This window comes from Euprymna scolopes, chromosome 26 (genome assembly GCF_053919585.1).
Source record: "Euprymna scolopes isolate OS-2025 chromosome 26, ASM5391958v1, whole genome shotgun sequence".
Lineage (NCBI taxonomy): Eukaryota > Metazoa > Mollusca > Cephalopoda > Sepiida > Sepiolidae > Euprymna > Euprymna scolopes.
Window position 1 is genome coordinate 66,451,122 of NC_136507.1, and position 22,616 is coordinate 66,473,737.

At 33.8% G+C, this 22,616-nt stretch overlaps 1 protein-coding gene across 1 annotated transcript in view; it reads left to right on the forward strand.

Annotated features, from left to right (window-relative positions):
* The window catches only part of LOC145248133 (bcl-2 homologous antagonist/killer-like), a 54,607-nt gene that overhangs the window by 18,653 nt on the left and 13,338 nt on the right, over positions 1-22,616 (forward strand). Inside the window, exon 2 of the mRNA XM_080109949.1 lies at positions 18,028-18,192. Coding sequence (XP_079966075.1) covers positions 18,032-18,192 — 161 coding nt within the window. The 5' untranslated portion in view covers positions 18,028-18,031. The remainder of the gene's footprint in view (positions 1-18,027; positions 18,193-22,616) is intronic.

Below are 22,616 nucleotides of genomic sequence, written 5' to 3' on the forward strand. Positions count from 1 at the left end.
ATCTTGGTTGCTATCTTTCCAATGTTTCAGCCGATGTAACCTTTGTCCTTCTTAAGGTGATTCATGCTGAGTAAAAAAACTCTGGAATTGGTACATAATTTTGAAGTACACGCTTTATTTGGTCAATTTGCAGTTTATGTCCAAATTAACAATCACCTTTTAAAATGACGACTTTTACAGGTTTTCGGTAACCCTCTTGATTCTCATTTTTATATGCGTGCATATTCCATAGAAATTCTGCATTTGCTTTTTTTGCTAAAACATAACTCGATTTATGTTAAACTAGCCTGGATACCCGGTGTTGCCCAGGTGTTTAGAGGTGTGTGTTCAGCAAAAAAAAAAAAAAAAAAAAGTGGTAGTAGGCAGGCAGGCTCGAACCCATACCGTTAAGGTGGAAAAGGACAAGAAAAAAAAAAAGCGACGTCTTTGCCATTGTATCTATCGCCAAACTGGAAGTCGCGAAGGTTTAACTTAAGGCTAGTCTATCAAATAGAAGGGATGACTTTTGAAAATATTGGCAAAAACAGCGACCCCCTCCTCCCTGTAGAAAAGTGACCAGTTGAGAGGGGAGGAATTAATGTTTTTAGCCAAATTTTTTGATATTTGTTATCCGAAAAGTCAAGCTTCAATAACGATACTGATCTTGTGAAAATCCGTCGCCTCTGTCAACAGTTTTAGGCAGATATACAAACATACATACATTTAAACAGACAGGTGAGATTTATATTATAGATGTTGGTATGGTTCTTGGCCTACCTAAAGAGGCTATCATCATCGAAGATGGCCTCTACCAAGGCCAGAGACCTTGCTACAGATTAAATGACGGTTCAATTTGCAGTTTGTTTTCAATTTAACACTCACCTTTAAAATAAAGTTTAAAGCTTTTCAGGTTTACTGAAAACAAATATCACATTTAAAACTGTCACTGACAAATAATTTACCTGATATTAAGACATCGTTTTCCCAATGTGTTACTTACTGGTTTTCATTTGTCGCCATCTTGTTTTACTTACGTTGAAGGAAAGTTTTGTTTACACGCATGCACATTATTTTTTCATCTGAAGTTTACGAAAAATATGGTGACAATATATCAGTTTAAAAAAAAAAACAACACAATGTCTTAATATCAGGAAAACTATTTGTCAGCAACAGTTTTAAATATTTAATTCATCATTTTTTTTTTAAATTTATTTATTTATTTTTTTTTTTTTAAGGTGAATGTTGAGTTGAAAATAAACTGCAAATTGACTTTTTACTTAATCTGTGGCATGGCCCCTGACCTTGGTAGAGGCCATCTTGGATGACCATAACCTTTAGGTTGGTCAAGAAACACTCCAGCATTTAATATGAATCGAGATATCAGGATTATGTTTAAGCGAAAGAGCATATGGAACATGTATGCATATAAAAATGGAAATCTAAAGGGTTACCTAAAAAAATGAACAGAGTTTTGTAAAAGAGAAATGAAGAAAAACGAAATTTTATAACAAAGCATTTCTATACAAGAAATAAGGATAGAAATCATTTTCAATTAATAAAAATGTTCACATTACAAATACGTGTTTGAGTAAAAAAAAAAAAATTAAAAAAAAGTTCAGTAAATGTATGTGTGTATGATGTTTACCTTGTTCTTGTTTTAATTTTCTTATCACTTTGTTTTTTCTGGGGATAGAGCATTCTACCGGATGACAAACATTCTCCCATTAGGTTTAGTCACTCCAACCGAGAGATCTTTTTAGGATTCTAACCATCCCTTTAATTGCTATTGTTTGTATTTGTTTTTTTTTTTTGTTTTTTTTTCTAATTTTCTTCCTTTGAAGACTGTAATGCTGGGTATGGGGCAGCCAAACTAGCTGCCAACATTGCTGTGCAAGTAATTCGTTTCTGTTCACCTGATTCGTTAGCATGTAAACGTCTGAACACGAGAGGGAGAAGCTTGTATGTGAGTCATTAAGTTTTTTCTACCTCCTTCTTCGGGTCCTGGATATGACCTTAAGCTATATCCAGTGGTGAGGCCCCAGCTTGTGGGCTTTGGGGAGTGTGGAGCCACCCTTTAATTACCATTGCTCCCAGGTCCACTCTGACCCGGAGTGGTAGTACCTGTTAGGGTCCCAACTATGGGTTAAATAGAAACCGATGTGAAAACAACAAATATATTCTGTTGAAATTTTTTCTTCAAAATCTTTGGATTCGGCATTAAATAATCCGAAAAGGGTTGATATGCCGTAAAACAAAAACAACCAACCAACCTCCTTCTCCGACCAAAAGCCAGAAGTGGGTGCTGAACAGACGTTCAGGAGCCCTCCTTAGAATTCTGTGTCTCTAAGATTTCGGCTGTTTGTTCTATGAGAGTTTTTAACTTTGTGTCAGCTTACTACAGCGATGTATGTGTTACTTTCTGAGGTTTGGAATGATTTTCATTGGTTGAAAATACTGTAAGCTCACATGTTGATGCTAAAACTTAGTAGCTTTGAGGAGTAAGTAAGAAAGCGAATTTAACAAAACAGAATGAAAGAGTGTAGCAATTATAGCCACTTGCTTTTTAATGTTAACAGTAATCTTTTTTGATTTCACTACAGATTCACAAGGGTATATCGTTCTTATTCCATCAGTCATAACCAGGTACAAATGTTAAGTAAATTCTATTTTATTTTTAGTATTGTCTGTAGTGATGATTGAACTTTCAACTTATAGTGAGAACTGATTGTTACTTAATGCCTTTTATCCATTGTACCAAGATGAGAATTGTAGTCCAATTCAAATTATCGATGATATAAAAAAAAAAAAAAAAAATTCTGACCTATGATTGATTTGCTTGGGAAAGACTGATTTTTATTATCCCCCCACCCGTCATATCAAAGTACCTATATTTCCTTATCAGCTATGATGAGTCATAGAAAAACAAATGTGTACTGGTTGGCAGCCTGAAATGACAAAAGGTGCAACCAACGTTCTTTTCTGTTGCATTTGAATTTTTTTATTGACAAAAGATGATTGAAATGTCTACAAGTGTAAGTTACCACGTTTTGCCTCTCTTTGGTTTCCCCCCTCTCTCTGTGTGTCTCTTTGGTTTCTCCCTCTCTCTGTGTGTCTCTTTGGTTTCCCCCTCTCTCTGTGTGTCTCTTTGGTTTCCCCCTCTCTCTGTGTGTCTCTTTGGTTTCCCCCTCTCTCTGTGTGTCTCTTTGGTTTCCCCCTCTGTCTGTGTGTCTCTTTGGTTTCTCCCTCTGTCTGTGTGTCTCTTTGGTTTCCCCCTCTGTCTGTGTGTCTCTTTTGTTTCTCCCTCTGTCTGTGTGTCTCTTTGGTTTCCCCCTCTGTCTGTGTGTCTCTTTTGTTTCCCCCTCTGTCTGTGTGTCTCTTTGGTTTCTCACTCTCTCTCCGTGTCTCTTTTGTTCCCTCCCTCTCTCTCCGTGTCTCTTTTGTTCCCTCCCTCTCTCTCCGTGTCTCTTTTGTTCCCTCCCACTCTCTCCGTGTCTCTTTTGTTCCCTCCCTCTCTCTCCGTGTCTCTTTTGTTCCCTCCCTCTCTCTCCGTGTCTCTTTTGTTCCCTCCCTCTCTCTCCGTGTCTCTTTTGTTCCCTCCCTCTCTCTCCGTGTCTCTTTTGTTCCCTCCCTCTCTCTCCGTGTCTCTTTTGTTCCCTCCCTCTCTCTCCGTGTCTCTTTTGTTCCCTCCCTCTCTCTCCGTGTCTCTTTTGTTCCCTCCCTCTCTCTCCGTGTCTCTTTTGTTCCCTCCCTCTCTCTCCGTGTCTCTTTTGTTCCCTCCCTCTCTCTCCGTGTCTCTTTTGTTCCCTCCCTCTCTCTCCGTGTCTCTTTTGTTCCCTCCCTCTCTCTCCGTGTCTCTTTTGTTCCCTCCCTCTCTCTCCGTGTCTCTTTTGTTCCCTCCCTCTCTCTCCGTGTCTCTTTTGTTCCCTCCCTCTCTCTCCGTGTCTCTTTTGTTCCCTCCCTCTCTCTCCGTGTCTCTTTTGTTCCCTCCCTCTCTCTCCGTGTCTCTTTTGTTCCCTCCCTCTCTCTCCGTGTCTCTTTTGTTCCCTCCCTCTCTCTCCGTGTCTCTTTTGTTCCCTCCCTCTCTCTCCGTGTCTCTTTTGTTCCCTCCCTCTCTCTCCGTGTCTCTTTTGTTCCCTCCCTCTCTCTCCGTGTCTCTTTTGATCCCTCCCTCTCTCTCCGTGTCTCTTTTGATCCCTCCCTCTCTCTCCGTGTCTCTTTTGTTCCCTCCCTCTCTCTCCGTGTCTCTTTTGTTCCCTCCCTCTCTCTCCGTGTCTCTTTTGTTCCCTCCCTCTCTCTCCGTGTCTCTTTTGTTCCCTCCCTCTCTCTCCGTGTCTCTTTTGTTCCCTCCCTCTCTCTCCGTGTCTCTTTTGTTCCCTCCCTCTCTCTCCGTGTCTCTTTTGTTCCCTCCCTCTCTCTCCGTGTCTCTTTTGTTCCCTCCCTCTCTCTCCGTGTCTCTTTTGTTCCCTCCCTCTCTCTCCGTGTCTCTTTTGTTCCCTCCCTCTCTCTCCGTGTCTCTTTTGTTCCCTCCCTCTCTCTCCGTGTCTCTTTTGTTCCCTCCCTCTCTCTCCGTGTCTCTTTTGTTCCCTCCCTCTCTCTCCGTGTCTCTTTTGTTCCCTCCCTCTCTCTTCGTGTCTCTTATATATATGTATGTAAAAATAGAAATTTTAAATTAATAATATTGCACACATTTTTTACTTTTTTATCCTGTTGTCTATGCCCCCCTCCCTCGTATACCATTGTTAGTCAATTCTAAACAAATGTAATTTCATGAATAATCTTTTATGAGTAATTAAACCACCTCAATGCATCATTCAATGTCGTTTGATATAGGAGTCTTACTATGAATGGGAGTGGAAGATGAAAGTCAAGGAACATAACTCTTAACTTAACATCTGAACTCATAAGGATATTTACTGGCAGAATGTTGTACTGATTGAACCTGTGGAAATTGCTCACTTTCATTGGAAACCATCTTGTATATCAAGAAATAATCATTACACATCTAATAACAAGATGATTGGAATAATTTTTTTTTTTTTAACTTAAAAAAATGGTTCTTTGATTACTTTATAAGCACAAATAAATTATATTTGCCTTTTTAAACTTCTGTTCAAAAATTTCTACTGAATTTCAAAGGGGTACAAACAAGTCAACCATTTTGATCTGTTATCAATAGATTAAAAAATGGCTGGTATAACTTGTTGTCCATTTGAAATTGAAGTAATTCAATTGTTAGGAAAGGAAAACATTAGTGTTCTTAGTAATACTTTGGAAAGGAGGGGTAGGGGTCACTGTGTTTTATATAGTTTACAACATTGAATACTCAAGATTTGAAACATTTAATAAGTATAATGCCCCCCCCCCCCTGCTCTCCTCTCTCAAAATATTTTTTCCATGATAGAAACTGAACTGAATTGTTGAATTGGATTATTCAGCTGACTGTTCTCATCTTAAGTGTTATTTTCACAAGAGGGTGAAGTATAAAATAAGGACCCCCCTCCCCCCGAAGCCAAGAGACTTAAAGGGGACACTTTTCAATTGATATCAGTTCACTGGCAATTTGTCATTCGTAAACAAACATACACAACCTGAGTTGTTTGTTTTGTTCATTGATTTTAAATATTAAGGAAAGATTTAAACGAAAAGTGGAGGATATAGATATATATATATATATATATATATATACACACACACACACACACACTATAATAATTATTAAATACCTACATGCGCTAGTGTTTCATCCTTTCAAGAATCATCAGTGTAGAGTGTCACAATTAACACCGGTCGATAGATTCGAACAAGCCATCTCTGGCTTCATTAGCAAGGACATATCTATTCGGCCACCATTCACCGCAAGAAATACTGTTGAAATTTAAACGTTTATTTTTTAAATGTTTTTTAACATCTGTCAAAGTGATCTAATTATATGATGATCTGCGGATAAGAGCTAAATTGACTGGCTTTATTTCAACTGAAAATGCTCAACGATAAGAAACGAGTCTCTTAAAGGGGCTGACATTATTTTTTACTATAATAATTATTAAATGCCTAATGTTTCATTCTTTTCGGGAATCATCAGTGCAGGGTGTCATGATTAACACCAGTCGATAGATTGGAACCTGGCAACAGAAGCCCTTTCTGGCTTCACTAGCAAGGACCTACTCCTCAGTTTTCTTTAAATCTTTGTAGACAAATGACATGTGCATTAGCAAGCAACTGAAAAGTGTCTCCTTTGAGTCTCTCAGCTTCCAGAGTCCTAATTCCATACTTTGTCCTCAAAATGTTTCAGCTGAAATAAACTATGATCTTAAGATGTGTCTTGTCGAACTCTCAAATTTTTTGTCAAACTTGGGAATCTATATAGAATTTTAGATGGTATCCTTTATTTAATCTACAGAGGTAGCATGCTCTTGTTCTGTTAGCCATGACTGTCTAGAAGGGATAAAAATTCAGATCTAAGTAACACTCTTCTGGGGGTTGAAGGTTCAATAATGGATGATATTAAGAATATAATCATGAATCAAGACTTTTACTTGGTCATGGCTGATTGAATGAAAACATGCTAATGAATTACGTGTAAAAGTTATGTTTGACATTTTGTAGATTTCAGAGTTTGATTGAAAGTTTCTCTAGTTCAACAAGATACACCCAAAGAAGGTCATAGGTTACATCAACCAAAACTCTGTGAGAATGACACCCAAGATGAGAATGGCACTCCGAACCCGCCAAATAATACATAAGTGAAGTTTTTTTTTTTAGAAAAAAAAATGTTGGATTTTGTGAATCTAAACTTCTGTAAAGGTGGATATTATAATGATGGAAATTTTCATAATTAATTTTTGCAATCAATATTGTTTGAATCTAAAAAATTGGAAGTTAAAATATCACAGATGTGGGTATTATCATGCTTTCACATGGACACCTTAAAATTGAAAGAAGCTTGGCTACAAATTACTTTGAATCAATCTACTGCGATGATAAAAAATTATATTTAACTAGAGATAACAAATGTAAATTCATGGATTGATGAAGGTTTTAGTTTTCTGGAGTTTAGGTCCTTTTTAGGGATCTTCAAAATGATCCTAATTTTTATCATCTATTAAATCTTATGTCTATTTTTTGTTTTGTTTTTTAAATTGAATAAAATTGAAATTGACTGGAAAGCCATTCTTATTATACAACAATAATCCAGAAAGACATGGCAAAAGAATTAACCCTTTCATAGAGAAAAGAAAATGATCCAATTACAAATATTAAATGTAGTTATCCTAAGCAAAAATTAGTATCAATCTAGTCAGAGAAACTTTAAATTGTCCAGAATTCTATGTAAAGAATAGTAGTATTAATCCAGTCAGGATCAGCTAGTGGTTCTCCTCTTGTGTCAAGACAAAAAGGTATGATAAAAAAATTAAAAAAGATTCAGACAATTTTAAACATCGATTCTGGTACTTGATTGATTCATTTTTATCACCTCTGGCTGTAAATATGATCATCCGAATATTTGTGATTACTCAATACAATTATGCCCAAAATATTGCAACATTTTCATCAAAAACATACTTTTGACGAGTTTCATTTGCCTTTGGGGGATCCCTTTTCAAGAAAGGAGATAAATTTGATCTCTTTAAGACAAAATGCTATTTAAAATATAAACATGACAAATGAACCGGCTGATGAACAGAGGGAGCCTCTAATGAAGGGGGTCTCCAAAGTTTTTGAATGGGGAGCCATATTGCTGACTTTTTAGAGCTATGCGAGCCAAAATAAAAAAAACTTTTTAAAATAACCTGAACATGTTTTATACTTTTTTTTGCTCATTAGCTTTGCTTATTAGTAAAACTGGTTCTTCAAAACCTCATTCTTTTAATCATTTTCTAAAAAAACACCACATTATTTTCACGCATTTCTATTTAAAAAAAATTTCCTAAATATTTCAAAGTTTTCAATAAGAGTCCCACTGACGGGCCTACTCTGAACACCACAGCTCTTATGCAGTAATACTTTTAACAAATCTGATTTTCACAGATAAATCCTTGTTGATATTTTTTATCTTTCTCTGTATAAAAATGATCTTGTGTGCGTGTGTGTGAAATGGTCTCTACCAAACTACTCTTGTCAATTTTTAGTCTACAGATTTGAAACTTGATATATAGGGAATTCAAACTTGTGGAACAAATTCGATTTGGTTTGTAGTCGGTAAAAATAGTTGCTAAGGAATAAAAATCAGAACTTAGCAGGCATAAGTTGACTTAAAATACTCCTTTACGCATGCACAAATATACATGTATACACGAAACTGCGATATTTTTAATGTTTTGATATCCATCGGTTTTAACTTTTGAAATTTTTATATATTGGGTACAATATAATAATCAATAGAGAATTGGTTCTATAATAATAAATGCAGAATCTGCATGAATGAAAGTATCATATTCAAACATATTTTATGACGAGGAAACACCAAACGGCCTGCTTGTTTTCTATATAATAAACTAATGATTTCACCCCTCCAACCCCACCCCTATGCCTATAGTTCCATAGGAGAATTAACAAATTTTTCACATTACATACCATGTTCCGCTAAGCTACAAATTTATATATTTTATATACATGGTGTCCCAAAAGAAGCTGACGGATTTTAAATTTGATTAACTTCCTCAATATTTAAGTTATGTTTACCAATTTTCATATGTAGGTAAATGAGCCACTCCGTGATTTTTTGAGATATAATAAGATATCATAATCTACTTATTCTAATTTTATTTACACAACTTAATCTAGGGTGTTTTTCACAAGGTCTAATTTTAGTTATGAAGAATGATGTTACTCAAATGTCCACCAATTCCGATTACTCCATCCGTCATTACTCCACACCATATTGTACATTTTTGAGGGTGTAATTGCCGTTGTGCTTTTGCGTGGGGATTTTCTGATCCTCAAATCCTGCAATTTTGCTTATTCATGAACCCATTCAGATAAAAATAAGCCTCATTGGACATAATGAGGTTTTTGAGAAAGTTTGGATCCCCATTGACCAAATCTTAGAATTGCATGGCGTATTCTAGCCTTTTTTCCGGATCGTTTGGCTGAAGCTCTTGCACTAATTGAATTTTATATGGAAATTTGCCCTCTACATGAAGCATTCTGTGAAGAGATGATCGAGAGACCCCAATTTGTCTTTATCTCCTTTTTACTGATGTGGGATGGATACTCGGCCCCACTCTCTGCTAATCTCTGACGATTCTCATCACTTCTTGCTGTACGGGGTCTACAAGATTTAGAGAGGTCATATACAAACCCTTGCTCATGAAATCAAGCCACCATAGCTTTTATTGCATTGGGTGTAAGGGAATTTCTTATGTTGAAGGGTTATCGAAATTCTCTTTGAGTTTCTGATATTGACTCATTTCACTGAAAATACGACTCTACGATAAATATCCGCTCCTCGGTAGTGTAACGACTCATGATGACCTTGGAAGAGTTACTCTAGATGATCTGAAAAAATAAAAGAAAAACATAAAAAATTAAGAAAGTTATGAATTTTTTTAAAAACCATCAGCTTCTTTTGGGACACCCTGTATTAGCAGCAAATCATTGAAGCATGTCTGATTAGACAATTTTTTTATTGGGAGCTATCTTTTATGTTTTTATTTTTGATTGGTAGAATATAGATCTGAGAAAAGTTTCTTAGTCCATCTCAAGTGCTTTCGATCTTTGCAGCCATTGTTGGTTTTTATTTACTAGACTATTGTTCTTAGGGATTGGGCTTATTGATTTGTATATATGTGTAGTATAAAAATTTACCTCTGGCCATTGTTACACTAACGTTTCTCGGTAGTTTACTCCCCATAAGTATATTTTTATACTACTATTAAGCTTTACTCTTGTATTTAGCACTGTTGAAATAAATACTGAAAAATATTATCTATAATATAAATCTCACCTGTCTGTTTAAATGTATGTATGTTTGCCTAAAAATATTGACAGAGGCGACGGATTTTCACGAGGTCAGTATCGTTCTAAAGCTCGATCCTTCGGACGACAAATATCGAAAAAATTGGCTAAAAACATTAATTCCTTCATCCTCAACTGGGCAGTTTTCTACAAGGAGGGGTCGCTTTTTTTCACCAATTTTTTTTTTTTTTTTTTTTTTTTTTTTTTTCAAAAGTCATCCTTTCTTTTTGATTGACTAGCCTTAATTTAAACTTTTTCCGGTTTGGCGATGGATGCAACGGCAAAGACGTTACGTTTTTTTTCCTACAATCTTTTCCTCCTTCGCAGTACGGGTTTGAGTCTGCCTGCCTACTACCACTTTTTTTTTTTTTTTTTTTTTTTTGCTCAACATGCACCGCCGGGCACCCAGGCTAGTCTTCTATATAATAAAGTAATCTGGATTTTTTTTTTTTTTTTCTCTATGTCTATGAAATTAAACATTTCCTAAACAAATCTTTCATAATCAGAACTTGCAGCATTTTTTACACAAAACTACAATTTTTTTTTTCCCCCCACTAAATACACAATGAAAATTCATGAACAATTATTTGAAAAAAGGTTTGGGTAATTCATCTTTTTTTATTAAATCATTTTAATTACTGTTAATATCGACAAAAGTATTGGATACTAGAACAATAAAATTAAAAATTAATAACGCCAAACATTAATCTACATAATAAAGTAATCCTGATTTCCCCCACCCTCTGCCTCTGTAGCAGCAGAGACACTTTGCAGCTTACTAGTTTAAATATCTTTTGTTTAGAAGCTCAAGGCTGATTGGCACAGGGATAAAACTTGCCTTCCAGTTTTGTCCAATTAGATGCCACTTCTCAAGCGAGCTGAGCATGTGACTAAATAGATGAAAAGGTTAAACCAAGACATCTCTATCCTTCCTTTCCAGACCCCGGACTAACAACTCTTCTCTCTTGGGGGACAGCAGAGCCTGACAGGCCTGTTGGCTCCAATCGATGAGAAGATAAAGAATCCAGCACAACATGAACGAACACACACACACACAGTGTTCATTGTTTATTTTTATATTCATGAACATTTTATTCCTTCTATTGTGAATGTATGCCTCTGAACTGTTTATTTATTGTTTTATCGCGTAACATGTCTTTCATCTTTCTCACATTTGATTATAAATAAAAATTTTATCGCATAACATGTTTCTCGTCTTTCTCACATTTGATTATAAATAAAAAATTTTATCGCGTAACATGTCTTTCATCTTTCTCACATTTGATTATAAATAAAAATTTTATCGCATAACATGTTTCTCGTCTTTCTCACATTTGATTATAAATAAAAAATTTTATCGCGTAACATGTCTTTCATCTTTCTCACATTTGATTATAAATAAAAAATTTTATCGCGTAACATGTCTTTCATCTTTCTCACATTTGATTATAAATAAAAATTTTATCGCATAACATGTTTCTCGTCTTTCTCACATTTGATTATAAATAAAAAATTTTATCGTGTAACATGTCTTTCATCTTTCTCACATTTGATTATAAATAAAAAATTTTATCGCGTAACATGTCTTTCATCTTTCTCACATTTGATTATAAATAAAAAATTTTATCGCGTAACATGTCTTTCATCTTTCTCACATTTGATTATAAATAAAAAATTTTATCGCGTAACGTCTTTCATCTTTCTCACATTTGATTATAAATAAAAATTTTATCGCATAACATGTTTCTCGTCTTTCTCACATTTGATTATAAATAAAAAATTTTATCGCGTAACATGTCTTTCATCTTTCTCACATTTGATTATAAATAAAAATTTTATCGCGTAACATGTTTCTCATCTTTCTCACATTTGATTATAAATAAAAATTTTATCGCATAACATGTTTCTCGTCTTTCTCACATTTGACTATAAATAAAAATTTTATCGCGTAACATGTTTCTCGTCTTTCTCACATTCAATTATAAATAAAAAAATTTTCAATGAAAATATTTCTTTAAACCGACTCATCCTCAAAATACATTGCCCAAAGCAAAACCCCAAAATGTGACTGGTAATTACTGAAGATGGTATCACCCTTAGTGGGGACATGCTATATATCTACAGTTCTAACAGGAAAATAAATGAACATGTTTTTAAACAAATCTTTCACAATTAGAACATACAGTATTTCTTGCACCGTGTTGCGTGAAACTACTAGTTAGAAATATTAGGTTGGTGCAAAAATAATGTCGTTTTTGATGTTCAACTTCATGTCAAAAAGACATTTTTGCATTAACCTTATTTCTTTCTTGGATTATGTACTCTCATTTGATTGGAAATCCTTGTCATTTCAGTAGCCAATCAAATGCCTGATTTATTTTACTGATAAAGAAGCTTAATGCTATAATAATGGTGATAATTATTCTGAGTTATGCAGTGAGGAAGATTTTGTCTTGTGAGTGTTCATCTTTGTTCTTAAGTTGATATTGTCTATAACATCTTTGTGCTAAATATTCTTAGTCTTAACGTTGTATGATTGAGATAAGAAAAAGAGTCAGACATTATGGGATATTTTGTTTTCGCTTGGGAGTGGTCACATTTATGAGTAACTGCTGAGTCAACCATGATACATTGTTAATTACAGGGAGAAAGGAAAAGAAACGTAAATGGTTAGACAGGTTTAGTGCAAATATTTTATACAAATTTAATAGAATCAATGGGCAAAGTCTGCTAGATAAAATTGTGATACACCATTTTTCAGAAGTCTTTTCAAAATGTCTTTTATTTATATCATTCTTTGTTTTCCTACTCCCATCTCAATTTCTCATCTCATTCTTTTCTTTCATCATCTAAAACATTCAATGTGCAACCAAGCAAGAGTATGTGAATTTTAGTATTGCACACACACACACACACACACACACACACACACACACACAATAAACCCCAGGATACGGCATTAAAAATTAGTAACAAAATATAGTACAGTATATAATACACATAACATTATAAATAACACTGTAAGGCGGGGAAAATACCGTACACAGGGTCCGGAAAAACATTGTATTTCACATCGTAACCTGAAAAAAACGTATCCTAGGGCCACCATATGCCAGGGTTCTACTAATATATATATATTTGCTTGATCTGTGTTAATAGACTTTCTTGTCTGTCATGTTTGCTCAGTTGGCAGAGTGCTTGCCTTGCATACAAGGGGCTTGGGTTTTGAATCCCAAGTTCGGATGTGTCTAACTGATGAGCCCAAATGAGGGCAAAACTCGAGTCTTGGACTTCCGGTTTATTGGCTGTCATGGCTCTTGTGAGCTATGGCGTTGTCTAGCTGTAGAAATAATTATATATATCTGTCATCCACAGCTTGGCCTGTAGGTCTGTCATGCCTCAGCTTTGAGTATTTCATGCTTTAGGTTAAAATAGCGTTCATGTTTATCTAAATACCATTTAGATGCAGCCACGCATGACTAATTGGTTAATTTAGTATCAGTGTTTCTTTTGGAACAATTACCAGTCAGAATGGAAGAAATCTTTTTCTTGTCATCTGTACTAATTTGATCTCAATACGACAATTACAAAATTCAATGATGTAAGGATTGTAAGTATACTTTTGGTAATTTCTGAGTTTTAACTATACAAACACACATGGAAATATGACTTTTCTTTATAATGAACTAGCAGAATTACCCGGTGTTGCCCTGGGGCCATTAAAAACAAAATAAATAATTAGAAGGTAGTGTGTGTAATATCTTTTATATTAAAATTTCTCTCTCTCTCTCTAGCTTTATCTTTTCTTTCTTTCTTTCTCCTCAATTTTTCTGACCTTCTCCCCAACCTTCTCTTTCACTTCTACCTAACCCCTTCTTCTCTCTTGTTTTAATGTGTTGACAAAAATAATGTAATTCATTTACTATATCTATCCCTTTTTAAATGCAATGTTGTAATATGTGTTTGTTACTCCTGGGCAATTCGATGTAGAAAAAAACGAAATGATATTCTTAATATTGGGTTATTCTTTCCCCCCTCCGCCGATTTCACAATAATATGACTAGAAATTATGTTGATAATGAAAATAGTCCAAAGAGATTAAATGTAATATCGTAATTTATGTTTATTGCTTCTGGATAACTCCACGTACATCAAAAATATTGTGTTACTCTTCTCCAATCACTCATTAAATATAAATACAGTAATGTTGATGACAATTTTATTGCTCTCTGACAAGAATAAATACCAAAAATATAATTTAAATCAAAGTATGAAGAGAAATTATGTTGATAATGATAATTTATTTTTTGTCGTGGACAACACTGAGTAGAACAAAAGATTCTGTTACCATCCCTTCACTAATAAACTAGTTGGCCATTTGTGTACAAATCCCAAGAGCGATAGGAGCCTTCTATCATGTCTAAAAGTGACACAATGTTCAACGAGCGAGATCAGAGATGTGCCGCTGTACAACTCCTGCTCTTTACAGATCCAAGTTATCACAACAGGACCATTGCCAGCACCCTCAAAATGCATTGCTGGATCGCCATGAATAACAGGGATGTGCACAGGATGATGAAAACAAAGTTTCCGGCCACAGTTATGGTCTTAGGTGTGGTTTCAAGTGAGGGCCACATCATACCACCTCACATCTTTGAAATCGGCTTGAAAGTCAACACCAAAGTGTACCTGGATGTGCTGAAGAGTGTGGTGATCCCCTGGTGCAATCAGGTGGCTGCTGACAGGCCCTGGGTGTGGCAGCAGGACTTGGTGCCGGCCCACAAGTCCAATGAGACCAGGGTTGGATCAAATACTGACTTTTAACAATTGAAATACAAATACTTTTATTCCTAACTCTAAAAATACAAATACAAATACAAATAATAACGCTAAAAATACAAATACAAATACTTTTATTCCTCAATCTCAAAATACAAATAAAAATACAATAACTGATTTAAACAATCTGAAAATATGCGAAGAAAAGAAGAAAAAAGAAGAAATATTTCCTTCCAAATTTGACATCTACATTACACTCTATATCATGTCCTCATTGCATTTTATCATCATTAGAGCTCTGAAAGTTTCCGGGCCAAGTTTGGCTCGCTCTGGGGTATAAAAATTACCAGCCTTGCTTTGGAGTTACAATCTATTTAGTATTACACATGAAATCTGAAGAAAACACTTACAATGAGTAAACATGCGAGTATAATCGACAGATTTCTAAGATGACAGCATAATTGAAAAGTAGTTGGTTATTATCTTAGACTCCACATCTACTTACCATTTTTACTAGTGCCATTTTTTCCATATCATATTTATTGGTACAATTTGTAAATAAGTTTCTATTTGTCAATCATATTCTTAAAAGAATTATGTCAGTCTATTAATCCAAGATAGTTAGAAAATCTATAATTATTGACTTTTAATTAAACTTTTGGGACTACTCAGGAAAAGGTATATGAATACTTAAAAATATTCATTTTAAATACAACTTTAAATAGCTATAGTTATAAGTTTTCAAATTTCTATAAATTGAAAATAAATTAATTCAATTAATTTCAAAACACTACTTTTAAAGAATTTCAAACGAAAAATACAAGAATTAATTATTTCAGAGGAAATATACTCAGTGACCTAATTGGCAGGGACAAGGCGCCAGCACTAAAAAATGTCCCCAAAATGGTTTCATACTCAACTGTGAAGTCTTTGAAAGGGTCCATATAGACATTTAGTAAGTAACTGTGAAACCGGATTAAACATTTAGGTGTGAGATTCGCTTAGTGCAAGAGGGTGTAAATCCATGAATGGGAGTGGGAGGTCAAAAGTTTTTTTTTTAAATCTACAAGTTTAGACATCCAAACAACTGTTTAAATTACTTTATTATAACTTTTTCTTTAATAATCCATATTTAATAAATATTTATATAAAATTATCCGAAAACGGCCAAATTTGAAGCATAAATTTGAAAAAAAACAAAAAAAAATTTGAAAGCCAAACTGCTTCAAAAAAAAGCCAAATTCGCGAAATTTGGCCTTAAAAAAAGCCAAGCTGGCAACCCTGAATTGAAGCTACTTGACTCACAGACTTATCATCACTCAACTAGCAGCAGCGTGTGTGACTGGAAGTGGACAGGGCTGGTAGACTGGTACATGTACGCAACATGTATGTGAACAGGGTTGGATCAAATACTGACTTTTAACAATTGAAATGCAAATACTTTCGTTTAGGTTACCAGAAATACAAATACAAATACTTTTACTCCTAAGTCTAAAAATACAAATACAAATACAAATACATTTATTCCTAAATCTAAAAATACAAATACAAATACAATTACATTAAAATTGTATTTAAATACAATTGAAATACAAATACAATTGTATTTGATCCAACCCTAAATGAGACCCAGGCTTAGCTTCAGGAGAAGTGCTATGACTTTGTAAACTTCATTCATTGGCTCCCCTCCTTCCCCGATCTGAACCCGCTGGACTACTTTGGTTGGTCATATGTCGAAAACATCACCAATGTGACCTCCCACAATGTCAAAGTCAGCCTGATCGCTTGTAGAAAAGGCATACTCCTAGTTCAAGAACCATATCAAGGCAGTGATTGAAGCTGAAGGCGGCTACATTGAATTGATGTCAGTTCCAACACATAATCAAGTTACCTTAATTGATTTTTTTCGATAAAAGTTCTAAAATAAAACTGTAGTGTTTCCTTTAGGCGACACTTTTATTGTTTCACCCTGTAATACTGTAATTTTACAAATTTTGATCCCAGACAACGCTGAGTAGAACAAATGGTTCCGGTGAATTTCTATTTCATTTCCTTGCCTCCATTTTAATATGTTAATTAGATACATAATGTTGAAGACATTTTGTTTTTTTGTTTTTTTTTTCCAAATGAAGTATTGTTCAGCTCTCTCCTTAAAATATGCACCTTACTGAGGAAAGTTGATATGTTAGTTCTCAAATATTTCTGCATCTGACTTGCGTGCTGTTTTGAGGAAGCTGAATTTCCTTACTGTTTAACCTTGTGTCACATCTTGTAGTTGAAAACGAATAAATCCCAACTGATTTTCTTTTTCTTTTTTCTCACACCTATGATCAGACTTTGTGTACATCTTGTTACTGTTACAAAGAAGAAAAAAAAAATAAAGTTGTAAGGTCACAGGAGACAATTATGAAAAAAAGGAATTTTCAATTCTTGTCCAGAATTACTCCTATATTAAAAAACAAAATAAAATAAAGAAAAATCTGTATGGTGTACGTACCTGTAATGGAATGAAAATATATTCCGAAAATCTAGTAAATTGATAAACTAGTTTTATTTTTATAAAGAAAATTAAGTGATTCATGAAAATTTGTAGACATTACAACATAAATCTCGCAAGTTTGAATTATTGAGTTATCTCCCCCTCACGTTTTCTTTTGACTTTAGGCTGTTTTCAAAATGACAGACAAGACAAGTGCTCTTTTGTTGTTCATAAAATTTGATTTTATTATTTAAAAATAAAATTTGATCAATTTACATGATTTTTTGGAATATATTTTCGTTTCATCACAGGAACATATCAGATTTTTCTTAATTTTGGTTATTTATTGTATTTATTTGCTTCCCCACCAAAGCAAATTAGGCACAAGGCCGTTTTTAATGTGGGGTAAAAACCAGCTCCCCTAAAAGTAGAAAAAAGGGGGCATTCTGGTTACCAAAAATAATAATTGTCCCAGTATAGAGGGTTTCCCCTCCATTGACTGGTACAAATTATCTTAAGTGCAGCATCTGCAGAACAGATACTACACTTTGAGCCCAGCCCGAAGGCCGAGAACAACAGAAAAAAGGCAAGAGGGGGAATTCTGGACAAAAACCGAATTATCTCCCTTTGCTGCTTTCTAAATTTCATAGCTTTTTCAACTTGATAGAAGTTTTTAAAAATTAAGTAAAATTGTCATTTAAAGTTATTGAATTTAATTTTTTTTGACACATGAATCCTATTGGATGGATGCATTTTAATAATATTGTTTTTCTTTTAATGTGACATTTTATTTTTAAGATATTTAAAAACATTTTCTTGTTTTTTCATTCAAGGAAAATGGCAAGCGGTGATTCTACAAATGCCTTAACGGAAACGGTTGACCAAGAAACGAAAGTTGTGTTTCAGTCTTTTGTCAGTGAGAAATTTAAAAGTGACGACACCTGTGAAGTTGATAGCCTATTAATCTTCCCTGACCTAAACACAACACACAACACTAGGTAAGACTGATTTAAAATAGTATTTCTTTCTTTTTTTGTGGTGGTGGTGCGGTAGGTGTGTCAGAAATTTCGTGAAAAATAGTGAATAATTCCACCCCGTCTTTCCAAGCTTATAACTCCTCGAAAAATGTTATTCAAGCCCTAATTTTTTTTTCAATTAAAGGAGCAAGGACCAAGGTTTCATTTAAAAAACAAAACAAAAAAAAAAACTTTTTTTTTTTTTTTAATTTTTTTAAAAAGGTTTTAAACTTCGAACTTTACAGGTAAATTTCTAAAAACACTAATTTTTTTTGTTTTAAATTTGAATATATTATTTATTGACCTTTTCTCTTCAATTTGTGATATATAAAACTTTGGTGAGTAAATTATTTACTTTTTAATAGACACTTGAAAATGGGGAGGCCGTGAATTTAAAAAAAAAAAACCTTTGTCTAAAATATTATATTCGGTTTATTGAAAAGAGCATAAAATTTCACATTGACCCTGAAAATATCGTAAAAATAGAATCAATAGAAAATTTTGATCTGATTTTTTTTAAAGTTTGAAAATTGAAAAATATTGAGTTCATAAAATTCATTACTGTTTTTTAAAAAATAAAAAAATATTTCTATTACTTTTAAAATAACTTTAATAGTTTATTTTGGAAGTATAATCCATAAAGAAAATAAACAACCCACTTTTAAGAGAAATTACGAGTTTTTTATATTTTCTTTGCAGTTTCGTGTTAGGGGTGTCAAAAATTCCTACAAAAATTCTGATACACCTAGTGGTGGGGGATCTTTTTAGATGAGACTTCATGATTTGCGTATTCATTCTTTTTGCAAACTGTTGTCCTGGTCTTCATAGTTGTTGTTTCACTACATTTCGCTCAACTCCTCCTCTGACCTTCTTCAGATGATTAACCATGATGAGATAAGAATGCTGAGTCTTGTAACTATATCCTCAGTAATTACTGCCTTCCATAATTGTCTTGTCATGTTTTAGCAAACTAATCCTCAAGCCTGGTTGGGTAGTATTGAAACTTCTATCTTCAGACAAGTCTTATTTGGAACTGTAGAGACTTAATGCTTCTATCTACTGCGCCACAGGCCTCAAAGAATGAATACACAAGTCATTTTAAATAGTTCTACAGGTATTAATAGGTATCACAAACCAGCCTAGAATTTAGTGTACATAAATTGGGTAAAAATAATAGCAAAATTCCTTTCAATTTCTATCTGTAATAACATTATTTTTGTGTTATTTTGATGAAAATATAAACAAAATCTAAATAAATTTATAAATGTGCAATTTTTTTTTTTTTTACACAGTGATCACCACTTATCAAGGCCTGGAAGCCACTCAGGGATAAGGGTTTCTCTTAAGTCATTAATAGTTATTTTTCCTGGTTCCTTCACGTTCGGTTACTACTTTTGTGACAAAATCATGTGCTACCCTCACTCGATAACTGCCGATCCCAACATCGTTAGTGTGGTCTGCTTTCTTTCTCCACTTTTCTTCTGGCTGTGTCGTTGTCTCTCACATTGGCGTCTATCAAGGGGATACGCATGTGTCCACAAGTATAAATAAAATAAGACACAAAAGAAAACACAGACTATGACACTTTCTGTTGTTGTATTAGTTGCATTCTGTGTGTGTGTGTGACACTATCAATCAAACTAAGTAAAAAAAACATGTTTCTTGTTTTTGCTTTTTAAGGGGTTTTTCAACACTGTACCCACTGATCATCACTTCGGTCTTGGTAAAATTTATTTTCAGACTTTTACTTTCCATTGGAGGTGCACCAATTAATCTGTAGCTAATTAGTAATTGGCCTTATCAGTCATTTTGCCGATTAATTGGTAATCAGACCATTAATTACTTTTCTCTTTCCTATGAAATTTAAATCATTTCACCAATGCCAAGCCACTAATCAGATAGTTTTCACACATTAACACAGTAATTGCCAATTTAATGTAACACTTGTTGTCTGGCTGCTATTATGGCTTTTTTGCTTTATATTAAATGAAATTACAAAATACAGACTATAATTTCCAATTCTTAAATGAATATAATTAAACAACTAGATAATAAAAAAGAAATTACAAAATACAAATTCCATTTCTTAAGTGAATTACTATGAGCTGAAGTTCTGCTTCCACTGGAGCATACTGCTGTTGTTATCTCTGCTCTGCATCTGCTTGTGCTATTTCCTCTTCTTTTCATGCTGCCTGCCTCATCTACTCTCCTAGTCTTCTTAGAATTTAAAGTTGTCTTGAGTTGGAAGCCATGTTTAGTTTCAGAACAGTTTCCGACGGTTAGTTGTTCTATACAAGTCTTGGAGGTGACTGGTTCTCAGTAGACAGTTGTTTTGTGCAGGTTCTTGACTTTATAATTTTGTAGCCACAGAGCAAAAGATTCTTCTCGTGTTGACACGAAGAAAACACATGCAAGGTTGCTAAAGAAAAGGTTTAATTTTTATGAAGCAATTCTGGTTTCTGATTGGTTGGTAGCAGAACATGAATTAATTTTATTCGTCAGTTCCTAGCAGCATCGTTTATAAATAGAATCTCCCAACTTTGAGGGGCCATACCCCCATTCATTATATATCCAAAATATTGCCCCCCCCCCTATTTTTTTTATAATGGGTAAGTCCTTTTGGTTCATTTTTAATACTGTTCAAAAATAAATATATAGTTTTATATTCAATTATACATAATATATATATATATATATATATATATATATATATATATATATATATATACTCTTCAGAATAGTTTTTATTTAACAATCAGTTATTATGGAAACGTGAGATTGTAAAGTTTACAAAATATTACTGGCAGTAATATTCTATAAGTTATCCCATCTAAACAAGAATTGCTCGATATGCAAGATAGAGCAAATAAATATATATAAATATATATAATACTTGTAATGTAAAAACATTAGACTTTCTCTATTCTCATAATGCAGCTTGTTCTTTATAGATTCATACACATTACCACCTGTACTAAAGAGCCTCTCATTCTCCACAAATGAAGGATGTACACTTAAATATTTTGAAGCAAGTTTACTCAGTGGTGGTAAGGTCTCCTGTGTTTTTTTCCACCACTGAAATGAATTATCTCTTGTGGGTAGTAGTAGTAGTAGTAGTAGTAGTAGTAGTAAAACTATATAATGATCAAGTTCTTTTGTGTATTTAAGCATAAGGGATTTACTCCTTTTGAGTTTAGATTGTGATTCTTGTATTTCTGTTGTACTTGGCAGTCTCCAGGTTTAACTTGGCCTCTATCTGCTCTAAGTTTGGATATGTTACTGTAAGCTTATTTGAAGCTAATTCATCAGACAGGCTTGAAAGGAATACTGTTTTACTTTCACTTTGATCTTCTTGACCTCTAGCAGAGGTCGAAGAAGTGTATCCTGATTCTGCTTCATTATAATCAGTAGAAAGTAGTAAATGTAGAATCCAATTCTTAATAGTGTTTTCCATGGTATATTGTTTTTTTTTTTAAATTTGAATCTTGGATCAAATAAAAAGTAGACACACTAGTTTTTATCATTTAGATAGGATGAAAATTGTTTGCTTGATTCATTGAATTGTTCAACAGTGGTAAGGATTACATTAAAGGCAGAAATATCAGAATTAGATTAGACAGCTTTTGACAGAAATAACCTCAGAGCTAAAATTGTTGGTAATATCATTTAATATGGTTCAATTTCTGTTACTTGCTGTTTTGGTGATTTCTTCTAATGGACTCAGTAACTGAGCAATTTTGTACAAGTTCCCATTGGTAAGTTGTTAAGAAGAAAGGGTAGGGCCAATCTTAAAATGGGAGAAACAATATCTGCAAACAAGTCCAGTCTAAACAACCCAACATATTCCCAAAAATATCATTAATCTCTATTATTAAAAGGAACTTTGTGTATGAGTTCGTTTCCTACGAACTAAAAACCGGCTGAGCCAATTTTTATGAAATTTCACACAAAGGTACTTCATGTGCCTGACAGTGTACTTAGGTTTTGTATTGGAATGTCTTTGATAAATATTGATAATCAAAATAATCTGATGAAAGAAGGAACAGGCTATTTTAACCTAAGTTAACACCTTACACAGCCTAACATTACAAGTACACTTGAAGTTTTACTATCGCGCAAGCCGAAAAATCAACTGTAGGTTCTGTTATGACAGAGGTGCATTCAAAATGAATGTTTCTGTTTAGAATACAATTGAAGCATTTTAAACTTTAATTTAAACCATTACATATAAAAAATAATATGGGAGTGTGAAACATTCGTTTATCATCATTCAATACCGGGCAATGTTGGGTCTACCTGCTAGTTCTATAATAAGCAGATATTTGAACTGTACATTGGAGAAGTAATAACACAAACAAGAACTCGGTTTAACATCTTTTACGATAAGCAAAATAACTCCATAGTCA